Source organism: Esox lucius, chromosome 15 (assembly GCF_011004845.1).
Source record: "Esox lucius isolate fEsoLuc1 chromosome 15, fEsoLuc1.pri, whole genome shotgun sequence".
Classification (NCBI taxonomy): Eukaryota; Metazoa; Chordata; class Actinopteri; order Esociformes; family Esocidae; genus Esox; species Esox lucius.
The window spans coordinates 251666-269019 of NC_047583.1; the positions used below are offsets into that span (position 1 = coordinate 251666).

The following is a 17354-nucleotide window of genomic DNA, read 5'->3' on the forward strand; positions in this document are numbered from 1 at the left end:
TGCCCAGACTTCCCTCTCCCCAGACACTTCCTCCAGCTCTTCCGGGGGGACACCGAGGCGTTCCCAGGCCAGCCGGGAGACATAGTCCCTCCAGCGTGTCCTAGGTCTTCCCCGGGGTCTCCTCCCGGTGGGACGGGACCGGAACACCTTCCCAGGAAGGCGTTCCGGAGGCATTCGAAATAGATGCCCAAGCCACCTCAGCTGACCCCTCTCGATGTGGAGGAGCAGCGGCTCTACTCTGAGCTCCTCCCGGGTGACCGAGCTTCTCTAAGGGATCGCCCAGCCACCCTGGCTGAGAAAGCTCATTTCGGCTGCCTGTATCCGGGATCTTGTCCTTTCGGTCATGACCCAAAGCTCATGACCATAGGTGAGAGTAGGAACGTAGATTGACCGGTAAATCGAGAGCTTCGCCTTACGGCTCAGCTCTTTCTTCACCACGACAGACCGATACATCGACCGCATTTCTGCTGAAGCTGCACCAATTCGTCTGTCAATCTCCCGTTCCATCCTTCCCTCACTCGTGAACAGGACCCCTAGATACTTAAACTCATCCACTTGAGGCAGGCACTCTCCACCAACCTGAAGTGGGCAAGCCACCCTTTTCCGACTGAGGACCATGGCCTCGGATTTGGAGGTACTGATTTTCATCCCCACCACTTCACACTCGGCTGCAAACCGTCCAAGTGCATGCTGAAGGTCCTGGCTTGAAGGGGCCAACACGACAACATCATCTGCAAAGAGCAGAGACGAAATCGTGTGGTCCCCAAACCTGACACTCTCCGGCCCCTGGCTGCGCCTAGAAATTCTGTCCATAAAAATTACGAACAGAACCGGTGACAAAGGGCAGCCCTGCCGGAGTCCAACATGCACAGGGAACCAGTCTGACTTACTGCCGGCAATGCGGACCAAGCTCCTGCTTCGGTCGTACAGGGACCCGACCGCCCTTAGCAAAGGACCCGGCAGTAAAAGGTACGCTTATTCACCACAAATCGAATAAAACAGCCAATAGGCCTACTCAAAAGAAATGTTATAGGCTATCGCTATGCAGCACTAAGCAAACCATTGTTTTAACTTTCCAAGAGTCATTGATCTTCTATAACACTTGTAGAAATGTTTGTAGATACTAGTAACCCTATCACTGGCAAATAAGCAATTAAAATGGCCAGTGTCAAAAAACAATACAGTTCATAGACGCCATGGTAAACTTAATAGGAAACGTTAGTCAGTTCAACACAAACTATTTATTTGTATTTTTTATTGAACACACAATAACAAAATCTTGTGGAGAATACAGACATAAAAACATATAATAGAAACGGGGGATTTATAGGCTAGAAATAAGGAAGTAATTAGACCATAATTACATCAGTAATTAGACCATAAATCACAATAGTCAGGCATAAATAATAGGCAATCATAACTTTTACTGGAATATATTTTACTGGAATATATTTTGTACTGGAATATATTTTGTCAAGAGACAAGAAAAACATTTTGAAGTCAAAAACATACAAAAGAGGGCTTCCCATTTCTCCATTTAGTACAGTGAATATGATATTTACCCAAAAGGATAACCATGTCTGAAACAGATGTGTTTAGACTGTCCATACAAAGTAAGATATGAGAGATTAAGTGATGACCAATGAATCATACCTGACCAAAATCCTTTGGACACAGGGCATGACAAAAACAAGTGTTCTACTGTTTTGTCTGCCATGTTGCAAAAGGCACAAGGTTCTACATCAAATTTAAACCTTTCTTTAAGAAATTGCGCAACTGGGTAAACCTTATGGATTATTTTGAAATGAGTTTCTTTGGCCTTAGGGGAAATAGGCCACTTCATGAATTTAGAATGCGCCTTTTGCATTATAGACAAAGGTTGCTCAGCAATAACTTGAGCATAGAGCCCTCTATTGTAAAAATTACACACTCACAACAAACAAGCTCACAAAAATATTTGTTATCACACTTCAGTTGAAACCATTAATCTCTAGATTTGGCAACACGGATTCAACATTAGAGTACAATAAGGTATTTTGGATTAACTGAATCAACGAAAGAAGGATCGCTTTACATATCTTACTGAACTCTTTACAAGTGCAATTCAAACTAAATCTATCTATGAAGGCCTTACAGTCCAAAAAGTCACCATTGTAGTCCAGCAGATCGCTAATAAAAATACACTTTTTATTAATTATAATCACTGTATTATTCCACGAAGTTGATCCATGGGGAGAAAAATTATGGGTAAATATCATCTTCCAATATTGAAGAACCTGTCTATGAAAATTTGACAGCTTAATAGGGATCTTATTTGCCTCAAAGTCACATTTTTAAAGAAACTCAAGCCCCTCTATTTTTTCAAACAAGGACCTCTGTATATGAAACCACTTTGAATTTGGCTGAGTCCGAAAGTCATTTAAATGTACCAACCATTGATTCAAATTCTAGTGCCCTGACACCACCTTTATCGTAATCTTTAACTAGCTGTGATCTTTTAATAAAATTAGTCTTATTTCTTCATAGAAATTGGAAAATAATGGAGTTGGCTTTTTTTATATTATTGGAGTAAACATATATAGAGTGACATGGATAAATGGCTTTGAAAATAGATAGAATATTTCTACAAAAATAGTAACATCTCTGGTTAACCAATGACTGAGAGATTTTTTCATTTCTACCATCCAGTTAGCAATATTTATGTCCTCTCTTCTAATTGCATTCTTAGCCATCAGTATACCTAAATATTTTACTTCAGACTCAACTCTGATTGAGCAGATAGCAAAGTAATTCACACTTATTAATTTTAAGGGAGAGTCCTGATGCTTTAGAAAAAAAAGAAATTGTATCTAGGGTCTTGTCTACCACAGATTTATCTTTTACAAAAATTGATGTATCATCTCCAAAACTGGCTAATTTTTAATTCCTTATCAGAAATGGTGATGCTTTGAATCTCTGGATTATGGCAAATGAGCATTGATAATAGTTGGGTGGCCAAAATAAATAATTTGGGAGATATTGGGTAACCTTGCCTTATGCCACGTAGCACCTTAAACCTAGCGGTCATTCCAGGGTTCAGAGATACAGAGCTTTATGTGTCAGTGTAAAACATTTTAATAATATTACAAAACTTCTCTCCCAAACCCAAGACACCCAATGCTTCCAGTAAATAAGATTGTTCAATGGTATCAAATGCCTTATAGAGATCTGGAAACAACACAAAACCATCTGTATCAATTCAATCCCGATAATCAAGCATATCAAATATCAGTCTGATATGATTATTAATAATCCTACCCTTTACATATGCTGATTGGCATTCATCAATGATTTGTGTTAAACCCTCATTTAATCGGTTTGCATAAACATGTGCCAATAGTTTGTAATTATGCATAATAATGTTATTGGTCTCCAATTGTCCAAAGACAGTTTATCCTTGTTGGGTTCTGGGATAAGAGTTATAAGGCCTTGTTTCATAGTGATTACCTTCCTGAAATACATTGTAAGAAAGCACTATAGAGCAGCTGTCTAATATTATTCCAGAAAAACTTGGTTAAACCATCAAGTCCTGGAGACATTCCCTTAGACATCTGCAAAATAGCTCTATCCAACTCTTCAATTTCAAGCTCATCTTCCAACTGTTGTTTAAATTTCTCATCCATTTTCTTGTTAGGTTCCCTAACCTTATCAAAAAACAGATCACAATTTTCCTTAGAAAAGTAGGATTTATACAATTTACTGCAAAAAAAAGCATTTCCTTATTTATTAGGTCATAACTTTCAATAGAAACATCCTTAACGCATAACTTTTGAAATGTCTTTTGTCTTTGTTTTTCCAGTCCAAATCAATAAGAGTTATTCTCCCCCTCTTCAATCCAGCAAGCGCTTGAGCGTATAAATGCTCCTTTTACCTTCTCCAAATAAATATTGTCTAATTGGGATTGAAGATTATTTAAACTAATGTGCTCTTCCAAAGATAATTCAGCCTTGTTGCATAAGGAGTTCATTTCACTAGTGATGTTTTGCGGTTTCTGCTTATTCAGTTGGTAACAATGTTTGCTGATCCTAATTGCAACCTGTTTAATTAAACATTTTAACTACTCCCATTTACCCAAAGAAGACATTTCCAAATGACCAATATCTTCAATCAGTTGATTGATTTCCTTGCAAAAGTGAGTATTATCTAAAAGGTTATTATCGAATTTCCATACAAGATTAAGGATAGAGTCACACCTACATGTCGAAAAATACTGATATTAAACAGTGATCAGTCAAAGGTGATGCTGAAATTACACATTTAGATACTTCATTGATAAGATTATTTGAAATTAACAAAAAATACATTTTTGAGCACTGTCCATTATTAGAAGCATTAAACCAAGTATATTGGGTAGTAATTGGATGAATCATTCTCCAATAATCAGTCAAACTTGCGCTGGTAGTCAATTAAACTAAAATGTCATTATAATTATGACACTGAGCCCTTGATGGGAGATGATCTAGCCAGAGATCAGGAACCATATTAAAATCTCCTCCTATTATGACCTTGTCTGACGTGTAAGACACTTTCCATTCTTCAATGAACTTTCTCAAGGATGAAAAAAAATAATTGTTCAGAGCTTGTTTGTTGTATCCATATACACATAGTAAAATATAGTTCACCTCATTAATTTCCAAAACCCCCATTTGCCAATGTATCACTTATGATATTCCTTATCACCTTAAGTTAGTGCAAAAAGCCTTTTATCTCTGGATAGTAGAACGGTTGAATCAGCATACCTGATTAGAACAGAGGATCTTTTAAGGATGCACTCCATATTTGTAAAATTATTCGGGATCTAATCGTCGATCAGCGTGTACCCTTCCTTCAAGAACGCTCTCGTTCCTTTTTATCCTGGCTTCCTCGACCAAAGGCCACAGCTTAGTACGAGCATCCCGGTCTTCTTTGGATGAATCTTCTCTGAAGCGTATGGGCATCTCACTGCACACTCTCGCATCCCTCAATCTCTTCCAGACACCATCCCGAACTGTTCTCATCGTTGTTGTTTGAGGTAGCTACGTTGCTCTTCCTCCCAGGCGATGGACCGTGTCTACAGTCACTCGCAACCAATCCACTGATATTGGCTCGACTCTTGCGAGTATCCCATTAACAATTTATCTTGTGTCCTCTCCATATTTTTCTGGAAGACCAATCATCCTCCGGTTCCATCTCCTTTTGTATCGGGCTTGTTCCTCACATGAATTTCTTAGCGAGGTATTTTCTATCTGAAGATAATCACATTTCTTCTGAAGCACTGCTATTTCCTCCTTGTTTGCCTTAACCTCCTTGTTTGCCTTAACGCATGCAAATCATAGGATTTCCACTTATGCCCGAATTTTGTTAGAAACGTACATAAGATTGATACATGAGGCCCCAGGGTCCCTGAACAGAAGGAGCTATTAAGTGGCATAAATCTTCTTGCCTGCCAACTTAAAATGAAATGTTCCACATTATTGTTCACTACACATTTCATTCAAACTTCTTCTACTGTTGGCATTTAATGTTACGTGAAAACTGAAACACAGCAATCTCTGAAACAATTATAATTTATGTATTTCATATTTAAACTTGTACACTTGAGGTTATGTTGGGTAATGTAGGAGTCATGTTGGGGTTATGTAGAGGTTATTTCTGGGTCATGTTGGGGTTATGTTGGAGTCATTTTGTGGTTATTTGGGGGATTTGTTGAGTTTATGTTGGGGTTAAGTTGGGGTTATGTTGGGTTCATGTTAGGGTCATGGGTCACTGGCAACATGGCACTGTAGGCCATTCCAACAGTGCTCATGCCATGGGAGGGAACTCTGTGGCCGATACTCCGCCCTCTTTCAGGATGGTTTACAGTTGGTTTGTGTCCCTTTTGGTTTAATGCTTGGCAAAGTGGGTGGATCTATTATCCTGCCTGGTTGGTCCTGTCTGGGATCATAGTGTCTCTGACGCCCATCTCAGCCCCTAGCTTTATGGTGCTATATTATTGACCTGGTCTGGGGTTATCTTCGGATGGGGTCATAGTGTTTCTGATGCCCCCTGTCTCAGCCCTTAGCTTTACGGTCCTATATTATTGGCCTTGTCTGGGGTTATCTTCGGATGGGGTCATAGGGTTGCTGACCCCCCCTGTCTCAGCCCCTAGCTTTATGGTCCTATATTATTGTGTCGGGACTAGGGTCATTCTGTCCTGTCTCAGTCACAGTTGTTTACGTTGCATTTGTTTATGTGACAGGGGACATGGGTGAGTCTACATAATATACTGAGGTATCCATTTGGCTCCAAGGAACGCTCTCTCTCATTCTTCTGGTGCCCTGTTGAACTTTAGGAGGAGATGAGCCCCTGGACCATGTCTCAAGACTACCTGGCCTGATGACTCATAGATGTCCCTGTTTAGTGTCCTCCTGGATGTCACTGCCCACAGCCCACATCTACCCTGTCATTGTCCACCTAGCTGTGCAACTGATCTGGATTCAGGCCAAAGACTAGACACAGCCATCCTGCATTTATTGACCTGCTGGTCTTCTAAACATGCAAAAGAGATTGATGTGAGACATTGAGCTTTCTTCCTAGGTTCCAAGCCTACTATGGAGTTTTTCCTGGTCACTGTGCATCAATTCTTGTTGTTTCTTGGATAATCTATGGTCCATAACAGGGATCTTCTACCATTTTTAAAGTCAAATTCAATGCTTTTTAACAATTTATTTGATAGAGGAGAATTTCTTGAGTCTGACTATAGTAGTTTTTTTTTATGGTGTGACGGTGTATCAACACTATACGTGTTGTGTTGCATTGCCATGAGAAGAGCAGATTAAGAATGATATTTTTTAATAATGCTAAGTACTGTAAAATACAGCTCCGGAAAAATTAAGAGACCACTGCACCTTTTTCTTTCCTTTCCAAAAATGTCGAAAAGGAAGGTTTTGAGTGAGGAACAGAAGGGTTAAAATTAAGAGACCACTGCAAACTTAACGCTTCAGTTCCTCACTCAAAAAGGTGCAGTGGTCTCTTAATTTCTTCCGGAGCTGTATCTTTATGTTTTTCAAAATTATTTAGTTGCTCCTTCATGGTAATGTCTTTATTAGGACTGAATTGAAACCTGTACTTCTCCCCTTCAACAGTCAGTCGTTCGGCGTACATCATCCACATTTTTTCAACTTTTAGCAAGGTTGGTGGGTCAGCCAACCTGTGGTATCTTCCAAAAACAAATCAGTCCAGAAAATAGGCTGACGACAGTAATGCCAGAAGCCCAAAGAGTTGAAACAAACATACGCTGCAAATCTGTACCTTTTCCCTAAATAATAGGCCAATATGAGTTACCATTATTTGTATAAATTATTTATGAATACACTCAATCCTCCACCAAAAATCTATCTATTTCTTATTTCAATTCACAAAACAGATTGAACGTGTGCGTCGGCGTGTGCGTTGAACCCCAGCGTTTTGTAAACTTGGAATCTGTCAATGGACGTGACGAACTGTGAGTAGTGTAGCAGCAGTCATTTATTTAATCGGGGGCATTCCTAAAGTTTTGATGGCTGATGGCAACGCTGAGAACATCATTAGAAAGAAATCAATAATGTGTTCAGAAAACAGAAAAGAAAGACCTCTACATTGTAAGACAGATGAATGGTCACAGATCAGCAACCCTCTCCTGACAACCCTCAACCCTACACCAGAGCTAGACAGGTAACACTGCATGGTGCAAATTAGTGAGCCTCTCCACTCCAGCTCTCTCATCTTGCTCTCTCTGTCCTTCTACTCTTTAACTTCCCTTCTTTCCTTCCTCCCCATGCAGTCTGAGTTGATAGTCCAGGTTGGCTTTAGTCATGTTGATTAGAGTCAGACAGAAGTCCAGCAGTCAATATTTGGTAATCATAGACAATGTGTCCAGTCTGGAGACATGAGGGAACATAATCCCCATGAGGAGTTAACTTACAAGGGAAATAATTTGTGAGTCCCCACAAAGATAACAAAATGTAAATTTAAAAAGTGTGTGTCAAACATCAAAAGGTCAGATCAGGCTTGAATTAACAGGCACACACACACACACACACACACACTTACCCAGTTTCGAGTGTCCAAAACAGAAGACGCAACCATCAGCTCCATTAACCACAGACTGGATAACCTCTGCAACAGTTCCAGCACATACTTCTGCCTAGAGAGAGAGATACAAAGAGGAGAGAGGGAAAGAGAGGAGAGAGGGAGGAAAGAGAGAGGAGAGAGGGAGGGAAAGAGAGGAGAGAGGGAGGGAAAGAGAGGAGAGAGGAATGGTAAGAGGGAAGAAAAGAGCAAAAGAGAAGAGGGAAAACGAATAAGAGAGAGGAGAGAGGGAGGGAGAGGGGAGTGGGAGGAAGAGAGAGAGGAGAGAGGGAGGGAGAGAGAGGGGAGTGGGAGGGAGAGAGAGAGGAGAGAGGGAGGGAGGGAGAGGGGAGAGAGGGAGGGAGTAAAGGAGAGGGGAGTGGGAGGGAGAGAGAGAGGAGAGAGGGAGGGAGGGAGAGGGGAGTGGGAGGGAGAGAGAGAGGAGAGAGGGAGGGAGGGAGAGGGGAGTGGGAGGGAGGGAGAGGGGAGTGGGAGGGAGAGAGAGAGGAGAGAGGGAGGGAGTAAAGGAGAGGGGAGTGGGAGGGAGAGAGAAAGAGGGAGGGAGTAAAGGAGAGTTATTAGTAAACAGCCTGGTTGTGATTGTCCTCCGTGATCAAATCTCTACCTGTGATGCATCATGGGGGAAAGCGGCATCAAAGGCAAACATCTTAGGTGGAATCTGATTGGCCCCTCCTCGTTTCTGGGGCGTGTTTCCTTGTGTCTGGTTGGCTGTGGGGTCCATAATGGAGACCTGCTTCTTCCTGGTGTCGACCTTGAGGAAGGAACTGGACTCTGCTGCGTCAGAAGACATTACGGGACAAACACGCACCATTACCTTCACCTGGAGGAGACAGAGGATGAAAACAGATATCCCAGAATTACTACAAAATAACACCCCGAAACACAGAATCACAACAGGGAATCTAACATCAAATACAGACTGTTGAACACAATATTAGGCCACAGACTCAAAGCAGTAAGGTTTATTATTCTCTAGATGACCAGTCCTACAGAAACCAGTAAAACATCCATAGAAAGCAGTAGCATTCCAGTAGAAACCAGTAAAACACCCATAGAAAGCAGTAGCATTCCAGTAGAAACCAGTAACACACCTATAGAAAGCAGTAGCGCTCCAGTAGAAACCAGCATATCTGATTGAATCCAGTTTGTTTCATTAATGGGAGGCGAAAGTCCTCTGTGGTAAAACTAACGAAGATAAGACAAGCCAGCTATTTAGTTCTCAGAAGACATGCATCAACACCTGCTTCCCATCCCTCCCTGTTAGACATCAAAGCTTTGAGTGGAGGGATCTTATTTTAGCTCTCCCTCTCACCTCCTCTCCCACACATGTCAACACTCATTTGTTGTCACACACCATCGGTGTAAATGCTTTTATCAAGAGAAAAGCAGCACTGGGTTCCTTCCTCACAAACAGCTGACAGGTACCTAAACTTTTCCTGCATGCTCACTTACCTACTTTTTCATTTACTTTCCAAAGGAGAAAGCTGCAAGAGGGAAGGATAGTGATGTGAGTGAGAAAGGGATGGAGGACGGAGAGATGTAATAGAGAAGGGGAGAAAAGAGAGGGGACAGAGAGAGGGATGAAGGGAGGACAGAGAGGAGACGGAGGATAAAAGAGGCGGATCTACGCTGTCGTTTCCACCACCACTGAGACCAAACATGAGGAACCGTCAGAAGAGGTTTTCTGTTTTAAGCTGCCGCTAAACGGCTCAGGGATTAAGATGAGGCAGCATTCCTAAAAGCTCCCATACAGGCTGTACTTTTCAGACAGGGCGCTCCTTAACGTTCCAAAAAGCCAGAATTCCTGCCGGATAGAGGGGAAGAGACGTGAGCGGAGATGAAAGCAAATAGAGTAAATAGAAGAGATTTGAGCCTTGAGGACATGAAAGCCTCAGTCTGCGATGCGTCATGTTGTGTAACAGGATTGAGCAGCCGAGGAGAACGGAAATCACAAACACAGCACAATCACCATGAACGCAACTCAGCGAGACAGCGCCAGTTAACAAAAGCATGTCATTGCAATATCCGAAAACATGGAATAAATGTAAAAACATTGTGTATGTGTTTGTGTGTGTGCTGTCTGTACGTGGAAGATCAATAGAAAAGAGAAAAAGACAGAAATGGAGGAAAGTGGAAAAAAAGAAAAACAGAAGAGGAAAGGAGGGGGGAGAGCGGGGAAGGGAGGGGGGAGAGTGGGGAAGGGAGGGGGAGAGAGGAAGGGACAGTGAGAAAGAGAGAGAAGGGAAGAGAGAAGGAGAAATAGAAAGGAGGGAGGAATAAAGAGAGAGGGGAAATGATAGGGAGAGTGAGAGGGGAAGGGAGAAGAAGGGTCTGGGGAGGAGAAGGGTCTGGGGAGGAGACGGGTGGAGGGAGGAAAAGGGTCTGGAGAGGAGAAGGGTCTGGGGAGGAGAAGGGTCTGGGGAGGAGATTGGTCTCAGGAGGTGAAGGGTCTGGTGAGGAGACGGGTCGGGGGAGGAAAAGGGTCTGGAGAGGAGACGGGTCTGGGGAGGAGAAGTGTCTAGGGAGGTGATGGATCTCAGGAGGAGAAGGGTCTGGAGAGGAGATTGGTCTCGGGAGGAGAAGGGTCTGGGGAGGAGACGGGTCGGGGGAGGAAAAGGGTCTGGAGAGGAGACGGGTCTGGGGAGGAGAAATGTCTAGGGAGGAGATGGATCGCAGGAGGAGAAGGGTCTGGGGAGGAGAAGGGTCTGGGGAGGAGAAGGGTCTGGAGAGGAGAAGGTCTGGGGAGGAGAAGGGTCGGGGGAGGAAAAGGGTCTGGAGAGGAGACAGGTCTGGGGAGGAGAAGTGTCTAGGGAGGAGATGGGTCTCAGGAGGAGAAGGGTCTGGGGAGGAGAAGGGTCTGGGGAGGAGACGGGTCTGGCTGCAGACAGGTCAGAAAGGTCAGACAGGTCTGTCACCCGGGGCACTGTCGGCTGGTGGGCGGGGCTTGGGTCTTATGTATTTTGCTACTGATTAAATTAACTCTTTCATTGTTTCAAGTTATTATTTTTATAAACAATAGCTGTAATTTGTATAGCAAACAATATACATAAAAGTTATTACATGCATTTTGTCTCTGACAAAATAACATACATATATTTGGTGTGTATTTATAAAGCTCAATTAATAATTGTTTAATATCCATAAAATCTTCCACTTTTTAGTATTATGTGGATTAATTCATTCATTCATCTGTTGGAGATTACTCAAACCTGTAATGACAATGACACTGTGTGTCCAAACTGTGAGGCCAGGTTTGGCACAGTGTCCCGTCTACAGCTAGACCCATTTGGAAGGGAGAAAGAGAGAGAAAGGGGAAGGGAAAAAGAGAGGGGGGAGGGAGGGGGAGAGAAAGGGGAAGGGACAGGGAGAATGAGAGAGAGGGGAAGGGAGAGAGAATTGAGGGAAGGGAGAGGAAGAAAGAGAGGGGGAGGGAGTGAAAGGGAGAGGGAGACAGAGGGGAATGGAAAGGGAAGAGAGAAGGGAGACAGAGAAAGATGGGAAGGGAGAAAGGAAAGATAATTGATGGATCACCATCTCCTCTGTAGTAAAAATAGCCTTCTTGTAAAGCCTACAGTAAAGCCTACTGTAAATTGGTCCCAGCAGCACTGAGCTGACAATGCCCATATCTCCTCTATGCTCTTATAAAAGCAGCTCTCTCTTATAACCTACTGTCATTAAACAAGATTCTCAAGGACAAGATTTGTGAACAGTGCTTCAACAGGACAGAGTGTTAAGCCCTAACTGGGTTGTGACAGTCCCAACAAACACAGCCTCAGTATTCCCATCCAAACAGCTACATCCTCTGTGACTGTTTAGACTGCTCAAGCAGCACTGAGATTTAGAATATAAAGGAAGAATCCAATGGTCCAATATGTTAGTAATAACTGTAGATATGTAACAGATGCAGGGCACTCACAATGCAAAGACACCAAACCACACAGTTATATAGGGAAAGCTAACAAAACCACACGGTTACATACGGAAAGGTAAAAAAACCACACAGATGTATACGGAAAGCTAACAAAACCACACGGTTATATACCGAAAGCTAACAAAACCACACGGTTATATACGGAAAGCTAACAAACCACACGGTTACATACGGAAAGCTAACAAACCACACGGTTACATACGGAAAGCTAACAAAATCACACGGTTACATACGGAAAGCTAACAAAACCACACGATTATATACGGAAAGCTAACAAAGCCACACGGTTACATACGGAAAGCTAACAAATCCACAAGGTTACATAAGGAAAGCTAACAAACCACATGGTTATATACGGAAAGCTAACAAACCACATGATTACATATGGAAAGATAAACTGATTTCAGGAGTTCAGAGGGTGTTAAGAAGGTAAACCCAAAAGGGCTATGGAATTTGAACACCCAAATTGCCTATCGAAAACACTTTTTGGGTGTTTTGGTGCCTCATTAAGATAATTGCCAAGCAAGACAGGTAATAGAGTGGCTCTACAATTAGGAGTTTTTGCCATTGATCAACATAAAAAACTATTTGCTAATTATTTTAAATGATTTAAATATTTATTGCATAAGTATTCACCATTTAGCCAATATTTGTGTTGACATGGCTTAGTTCCATTTCTCTCCAGCTCCATCCCATCTCTATTACGCACACCTGGTCTCTGTCTTCGTCATCACCAGTACACAGATGGACAAAATACTTTTGGTTTTGCCCCCATTTATCATGAGCTAAACTCTATCATGAGACTTTCTCTATGTACACAAAAGGCCTATTTCTCTCAAATATTGTTCACGAATCTGTCTAAATCTGTGTTAGTGAGCGCTTCTCCTTTGCCGAGATAATCCTTCCACCTCACAGGTCTGGCATATCAAGATGCTGATTAGACAGCATGATTATTGCACAGGTGTGCCTTATTCTGGCCACAATAAAAGGCCACTCTAAAATGTGCAGTTCCATCACACAGCACAATGCCACTGTTGTTGCAAGTTTTGAGGGAGCGTGCTATTGGAATGCTGACTGCAGGAATGTACACCAGGGCTGTTGCCTGTGAATTGAATGTTCATTTAGCTGTTTCCCATGAATTGAATGTTAATTTAGAGTGTGCATAGAGAAACTCTTAGACCTTTGAGTTCAGCTCATGATGAATGGGGGCAAAAAGTGTTGTGTTTATCATTTTTTTCATTGTAATAACCTTTATCGCCATTCCCTGTATTTGCTAGTCCAGTTTGGTTTTTAGGTCACAAGCGTTTACATCCTTGTTTGTTGTCGTGAACATTTCACTGAACCTGCCTCCAGTCTCACTGCCTTTCTTCCTTGCTGGCAGTTTGGTAGAGACACCTTTAGCAGCAATTACAGCAATAAGTCTATTTGGATGAGTCTCTACCAGTTTTGTTCATCTGAACGCAGGACTTTTTGCCTATTTTTCTTTGCAAATAGCTGTAGCTCCATCATGCTGGATAGGGACCTTTGGTGAACAGCAACTTTTAACTCTGTCCAAATATTCTCACTTGGAGAATTTGACTAACCCACTCCACGACATTGGGCCTCATTCACCAATCATTCTTAAGAAGAAATTCCTTCTTAAAACCCACTTACCCAATTTCCTCAAAGATTCTGACATTCACCAATGTTTTCTTATTTGAGATTTGTTCTTAAGTAAGAACAGAATCTACGTACACTCAACATTTACAATATTTTTTTATAATAATTTACATTATTCTTCTGTGTTTGGCAATATTTTTTGGCTATAGAGATCAAACCTTTGGAGGAACATAACACTGCCAAAGCTATTTCATTTCATGGCACAACAATGTTTGTTTTTCTTTTATATTCATGCAATAACTATCAATATAACTATCAATATAACTATCAATATAACTATCAATATATCAATATAGTTGACTTCCTTCAATTTGCCTTCATTGCACATTACACAGTAAAATTACCATTTGTACTTGCATTGCACATCTATACATCCCACTTGTAACACACATTATATTTAATTATTATAAATGTTTCTCTGACACTGTTTTGCAAAGTCTGATAAGGATGTTTTCAGGTGCTACATGTACCCATCTACCTTGGGAACCTAATTGTTGCTATCCCTGCATTTCTGTTACACATGCACTTTCATTTGCCTTCATTGCACATTTCGAATTGCCATTTGTACTTGCATTTGCCTTCATTGCACATTTATACATTCCACTTGTATCATACATTATACTTAATACTTGTACATTCTGCCATTTTCTATTTGCACTTCTGGTAAGATGCTAACTGCATTTGGTTGTACTGTACTCTACAACTAAAGTTGAATGTAAATCTAAATTAATAAAATAAAAATGTTTGAATTAAGCCACCACAACCAGGCTAGCCTTTAACTGCATGACTATATCTCAAAATGACCACAGAAGCATAGAGCAGAGGTTTTCTGGAGAGATATGACCAGGGTGTGTGTTTCTGTGTGTGTGTGTGTGTGTAAATCTATACGCTGCCTGTCTACTATGATAAGAGCAGGTCTAACCCTGGAGAGAACACTTAACTGTCAGGTCAAGACTTCATATTAAATTCAAAGACCCTCTGCAATAAAAACCTACAGACATACACCCACACACGCAGACACCCACACACACCTCTACACACAGAAACCCACACACACCACCAGAATGTCCAGTGACTTTCCTGACCCCAATAAAAAGGCCCATCACATCAGTAATTGCCTTGGGGGATGGATTTAAGTGATGGGCTCTTCATGAGCGTAACTTTTATAATGTTCCCCACCGATACACATTTACACTTCCTGTCTCTGTGTGTCAGGTTTTCCCACAATGTCTTAGTACACAGCAACATGTCACAACACGTCAACTCAGACTACAGGATTAGATACTGAAGAGGCAGAACAAGAGAGGAAAAAGGAGATTGTTGGTCGACAGTGTAATGGTTAATTAACAGTCAGATGGACGAAGGATTGGAGGGGAAGATGGACGATGGGTGGGAGGGGAAAATGGACAATGGGTTGGAGGGGAAGATGGACGATGAGTTGGAGGGGAAGATGGACGATGAGTGGGAGGGGAAGATGGACGATGGGATGGAGGGGAAGATGGAGGATGGGTGGGAGGGGAAGATGGATGATGGGTGGGAGGGGAAGATGGACGATGGGATGGAGGGGAAGATGGAGGATAGGTGGGAGGGGAAGATGGACGAAGGGTGGGAGGGGAAGATGGACGATGAGTTGGAGGGGAAGATGGACGATGAGTTGGAGGGGAAGATGGAGGATGAGTTGGAGGGGAAGATGGAGGATGAGTTGGAGGGGAAGATGGACGATGAGTTGGAGGGGAAGATGGACGATGGGTGGGAGGGGAAGATGGACGATGAGTTGGAGGGGAAGATGGACGATGAGTTGGAGGGGAAGATGGAGGATGTCCTCACTCTGTCCCTCACTCTCTCTCAATCTGTCCCACTCTGTCCCTCATTCTGTCTCTCACTCTGTCCCTCACTCTCTCTCAATCTGTCCCACTCTGTCCCTCACTCTGTCCCTCACTCTCTCTCAATCTGTCCCACTCTGTCCCTCACTCTCTCTCAATCTGTCCCACTCTGTCCCTCACTCTGTCCCTCACTCTCTCTCAGTCTGTCCCACTCTGTCCCTCATTCTGTCCCTCACTCTCTCTCAATCTGTCCCACTCTGTCCCTAATTCTGTTTCTCACTCTGTCCTCACTCTGTCTCTCACTCTGTCCTCACTGTCTCTCACTCTCTCTCGCTGTCCCTCACTTTGTCCCTCAGTCTGTTTCTCAGTCTCTCCTGACTGTCTCTCATTACTACTTGGTGAAGGGAGAGCAGACTGGTAAAACATCTTTCGTTGTCTTTGATGTCCATTCTCTCTACCATTGCTCTCTCTCTACTTATAAAGTTCTGGACAGCCCACTGAAAATGTATAATTTCTGTGCATAATTTTCTAATATGTTCCTTCTATGCAAATTTTTCTGCTCCCTGAATGTAGAACTTTTATTTAGGAAATTATTGGAAATCAGGTCTCAGTTAAGAAGCTGTGTGAATGTAGGTCCACCATGTCGTCTGATGAAGAAATGAACACCATGTCGTCTGACTGTGAGGTTCTGTTTTGTTTTTGCCGTTGTCCTTGAATGTAGCCTGTTCTGTTTGGTTTTTGTCCGTTTTTGAATGTAGCTTGTCCTCCTGTCATTATTGTTTTCACCTGTGTCTTCTTAGCCCTCTATTCAGCCTGCCCAGTCCTGTTCAGCCCTTGAGTAATTTTTCTGTTTTGTTTTGTGGCCTGTCTCTCTGCCTGCCGTTTAGTTTTTCCGCATTCTTTCTGAAATGAATTTAGTAGCATGGGAAACAAGTTGAAATTATACAAGATATACACTCACCTAAAGGATTATTGGGAACACCATACTTATACTGTGTTTGACCCCCATTCGCCTTCAGACCTGCCTTAATTCTACGTGGCATTGATTCAACAAGGTGCTGAAAGCATTCTTTAGAAATGTTGGCCCATATTGATAGCATAGCATCTTGCAGTTGATGGAGATTTGTGGGATGCACATCCAGGGCACGAAGCTCCCGTTCCACCACATCCCAAAGATGCTCTATTGGGTTGACATCTGGTGACTGTGGGGGCAATTTCAGTACAGTGAACTCATTGTTATGTTCAAGAAACCAATTTGAAATGATTCGAGCTTTGTGACATGGTGCATTATACTGCTGGAAGTAGCCATTAGAGGATGGGTACATGGTGGTCATAAAGGGATGGACATGGTCAGAAACAATGCTCAGGTAGGCCGTGGCATTTAAACGATGCCCAATTGGCACTAAGGGGCCTAAAGTGTGCCAAGAAAACATCCCCCACACCATTACACCACCACCACCAGCCTGCACCGTGGTAACAAGGCATGATGGATCCATGTTCTCATTCTGACTCTACCATCTGAATGTCTCAACAGAAATCGAGACTCGTCAGACCAGGCAACATTCTTCCAGTCTTCAACTGTCCAATTTTGGTGAGCTTGTGCAAATTGTAGCCTCTTTTTCATATTTGTAGTGGAGATGAGTGGTACCCGGTCGGGTCTTCTGCTGTTGTAGCCCATCCGCCTCAAGGTTGTGCGTGTTGTGGCTTCACAAATGCTTTGCTGCATACCTCGGTTGTAACGAGTGGTTATTTCAGTCAAAGTTCCTCTTCTATCAGCTTGAATCAGTCAGCCCATTCTCCTCTGGCCTCTAGCA

The 17354-nt window shown here is 42.6% G+C and overlaps 1 protein-coding gene across 7 annotated transcripts in view; it reads right to left on the reverse strand.

Moving 5' to 3' along the window:
• The window catches only part of kif26ba (kinesin family member 26Ba), a 163823-nt gene that overhangs the window by 44117 nt on the left and 102352 nt on the right, over nt 1-17354 (reverse strand). For all 7 annotated transcript variants that reach the window (XM_029125599.2, XM_029125598.2, XM_029125600.2 and 4 more), the window contains 2 exons: nt 8732-8947; nt 8089-8182 (listed from right to left, as the gene is read on the reverse strand). In XM_029125599.2, the coding sequence (XP_028981432.2) occupies nt 8089-8182; nt 8732-8947 (310 nt within the window). The remainder of the gene's footprint in view (nt 1-8088; nt 8183-8731; nt 8948-17354) is intronic.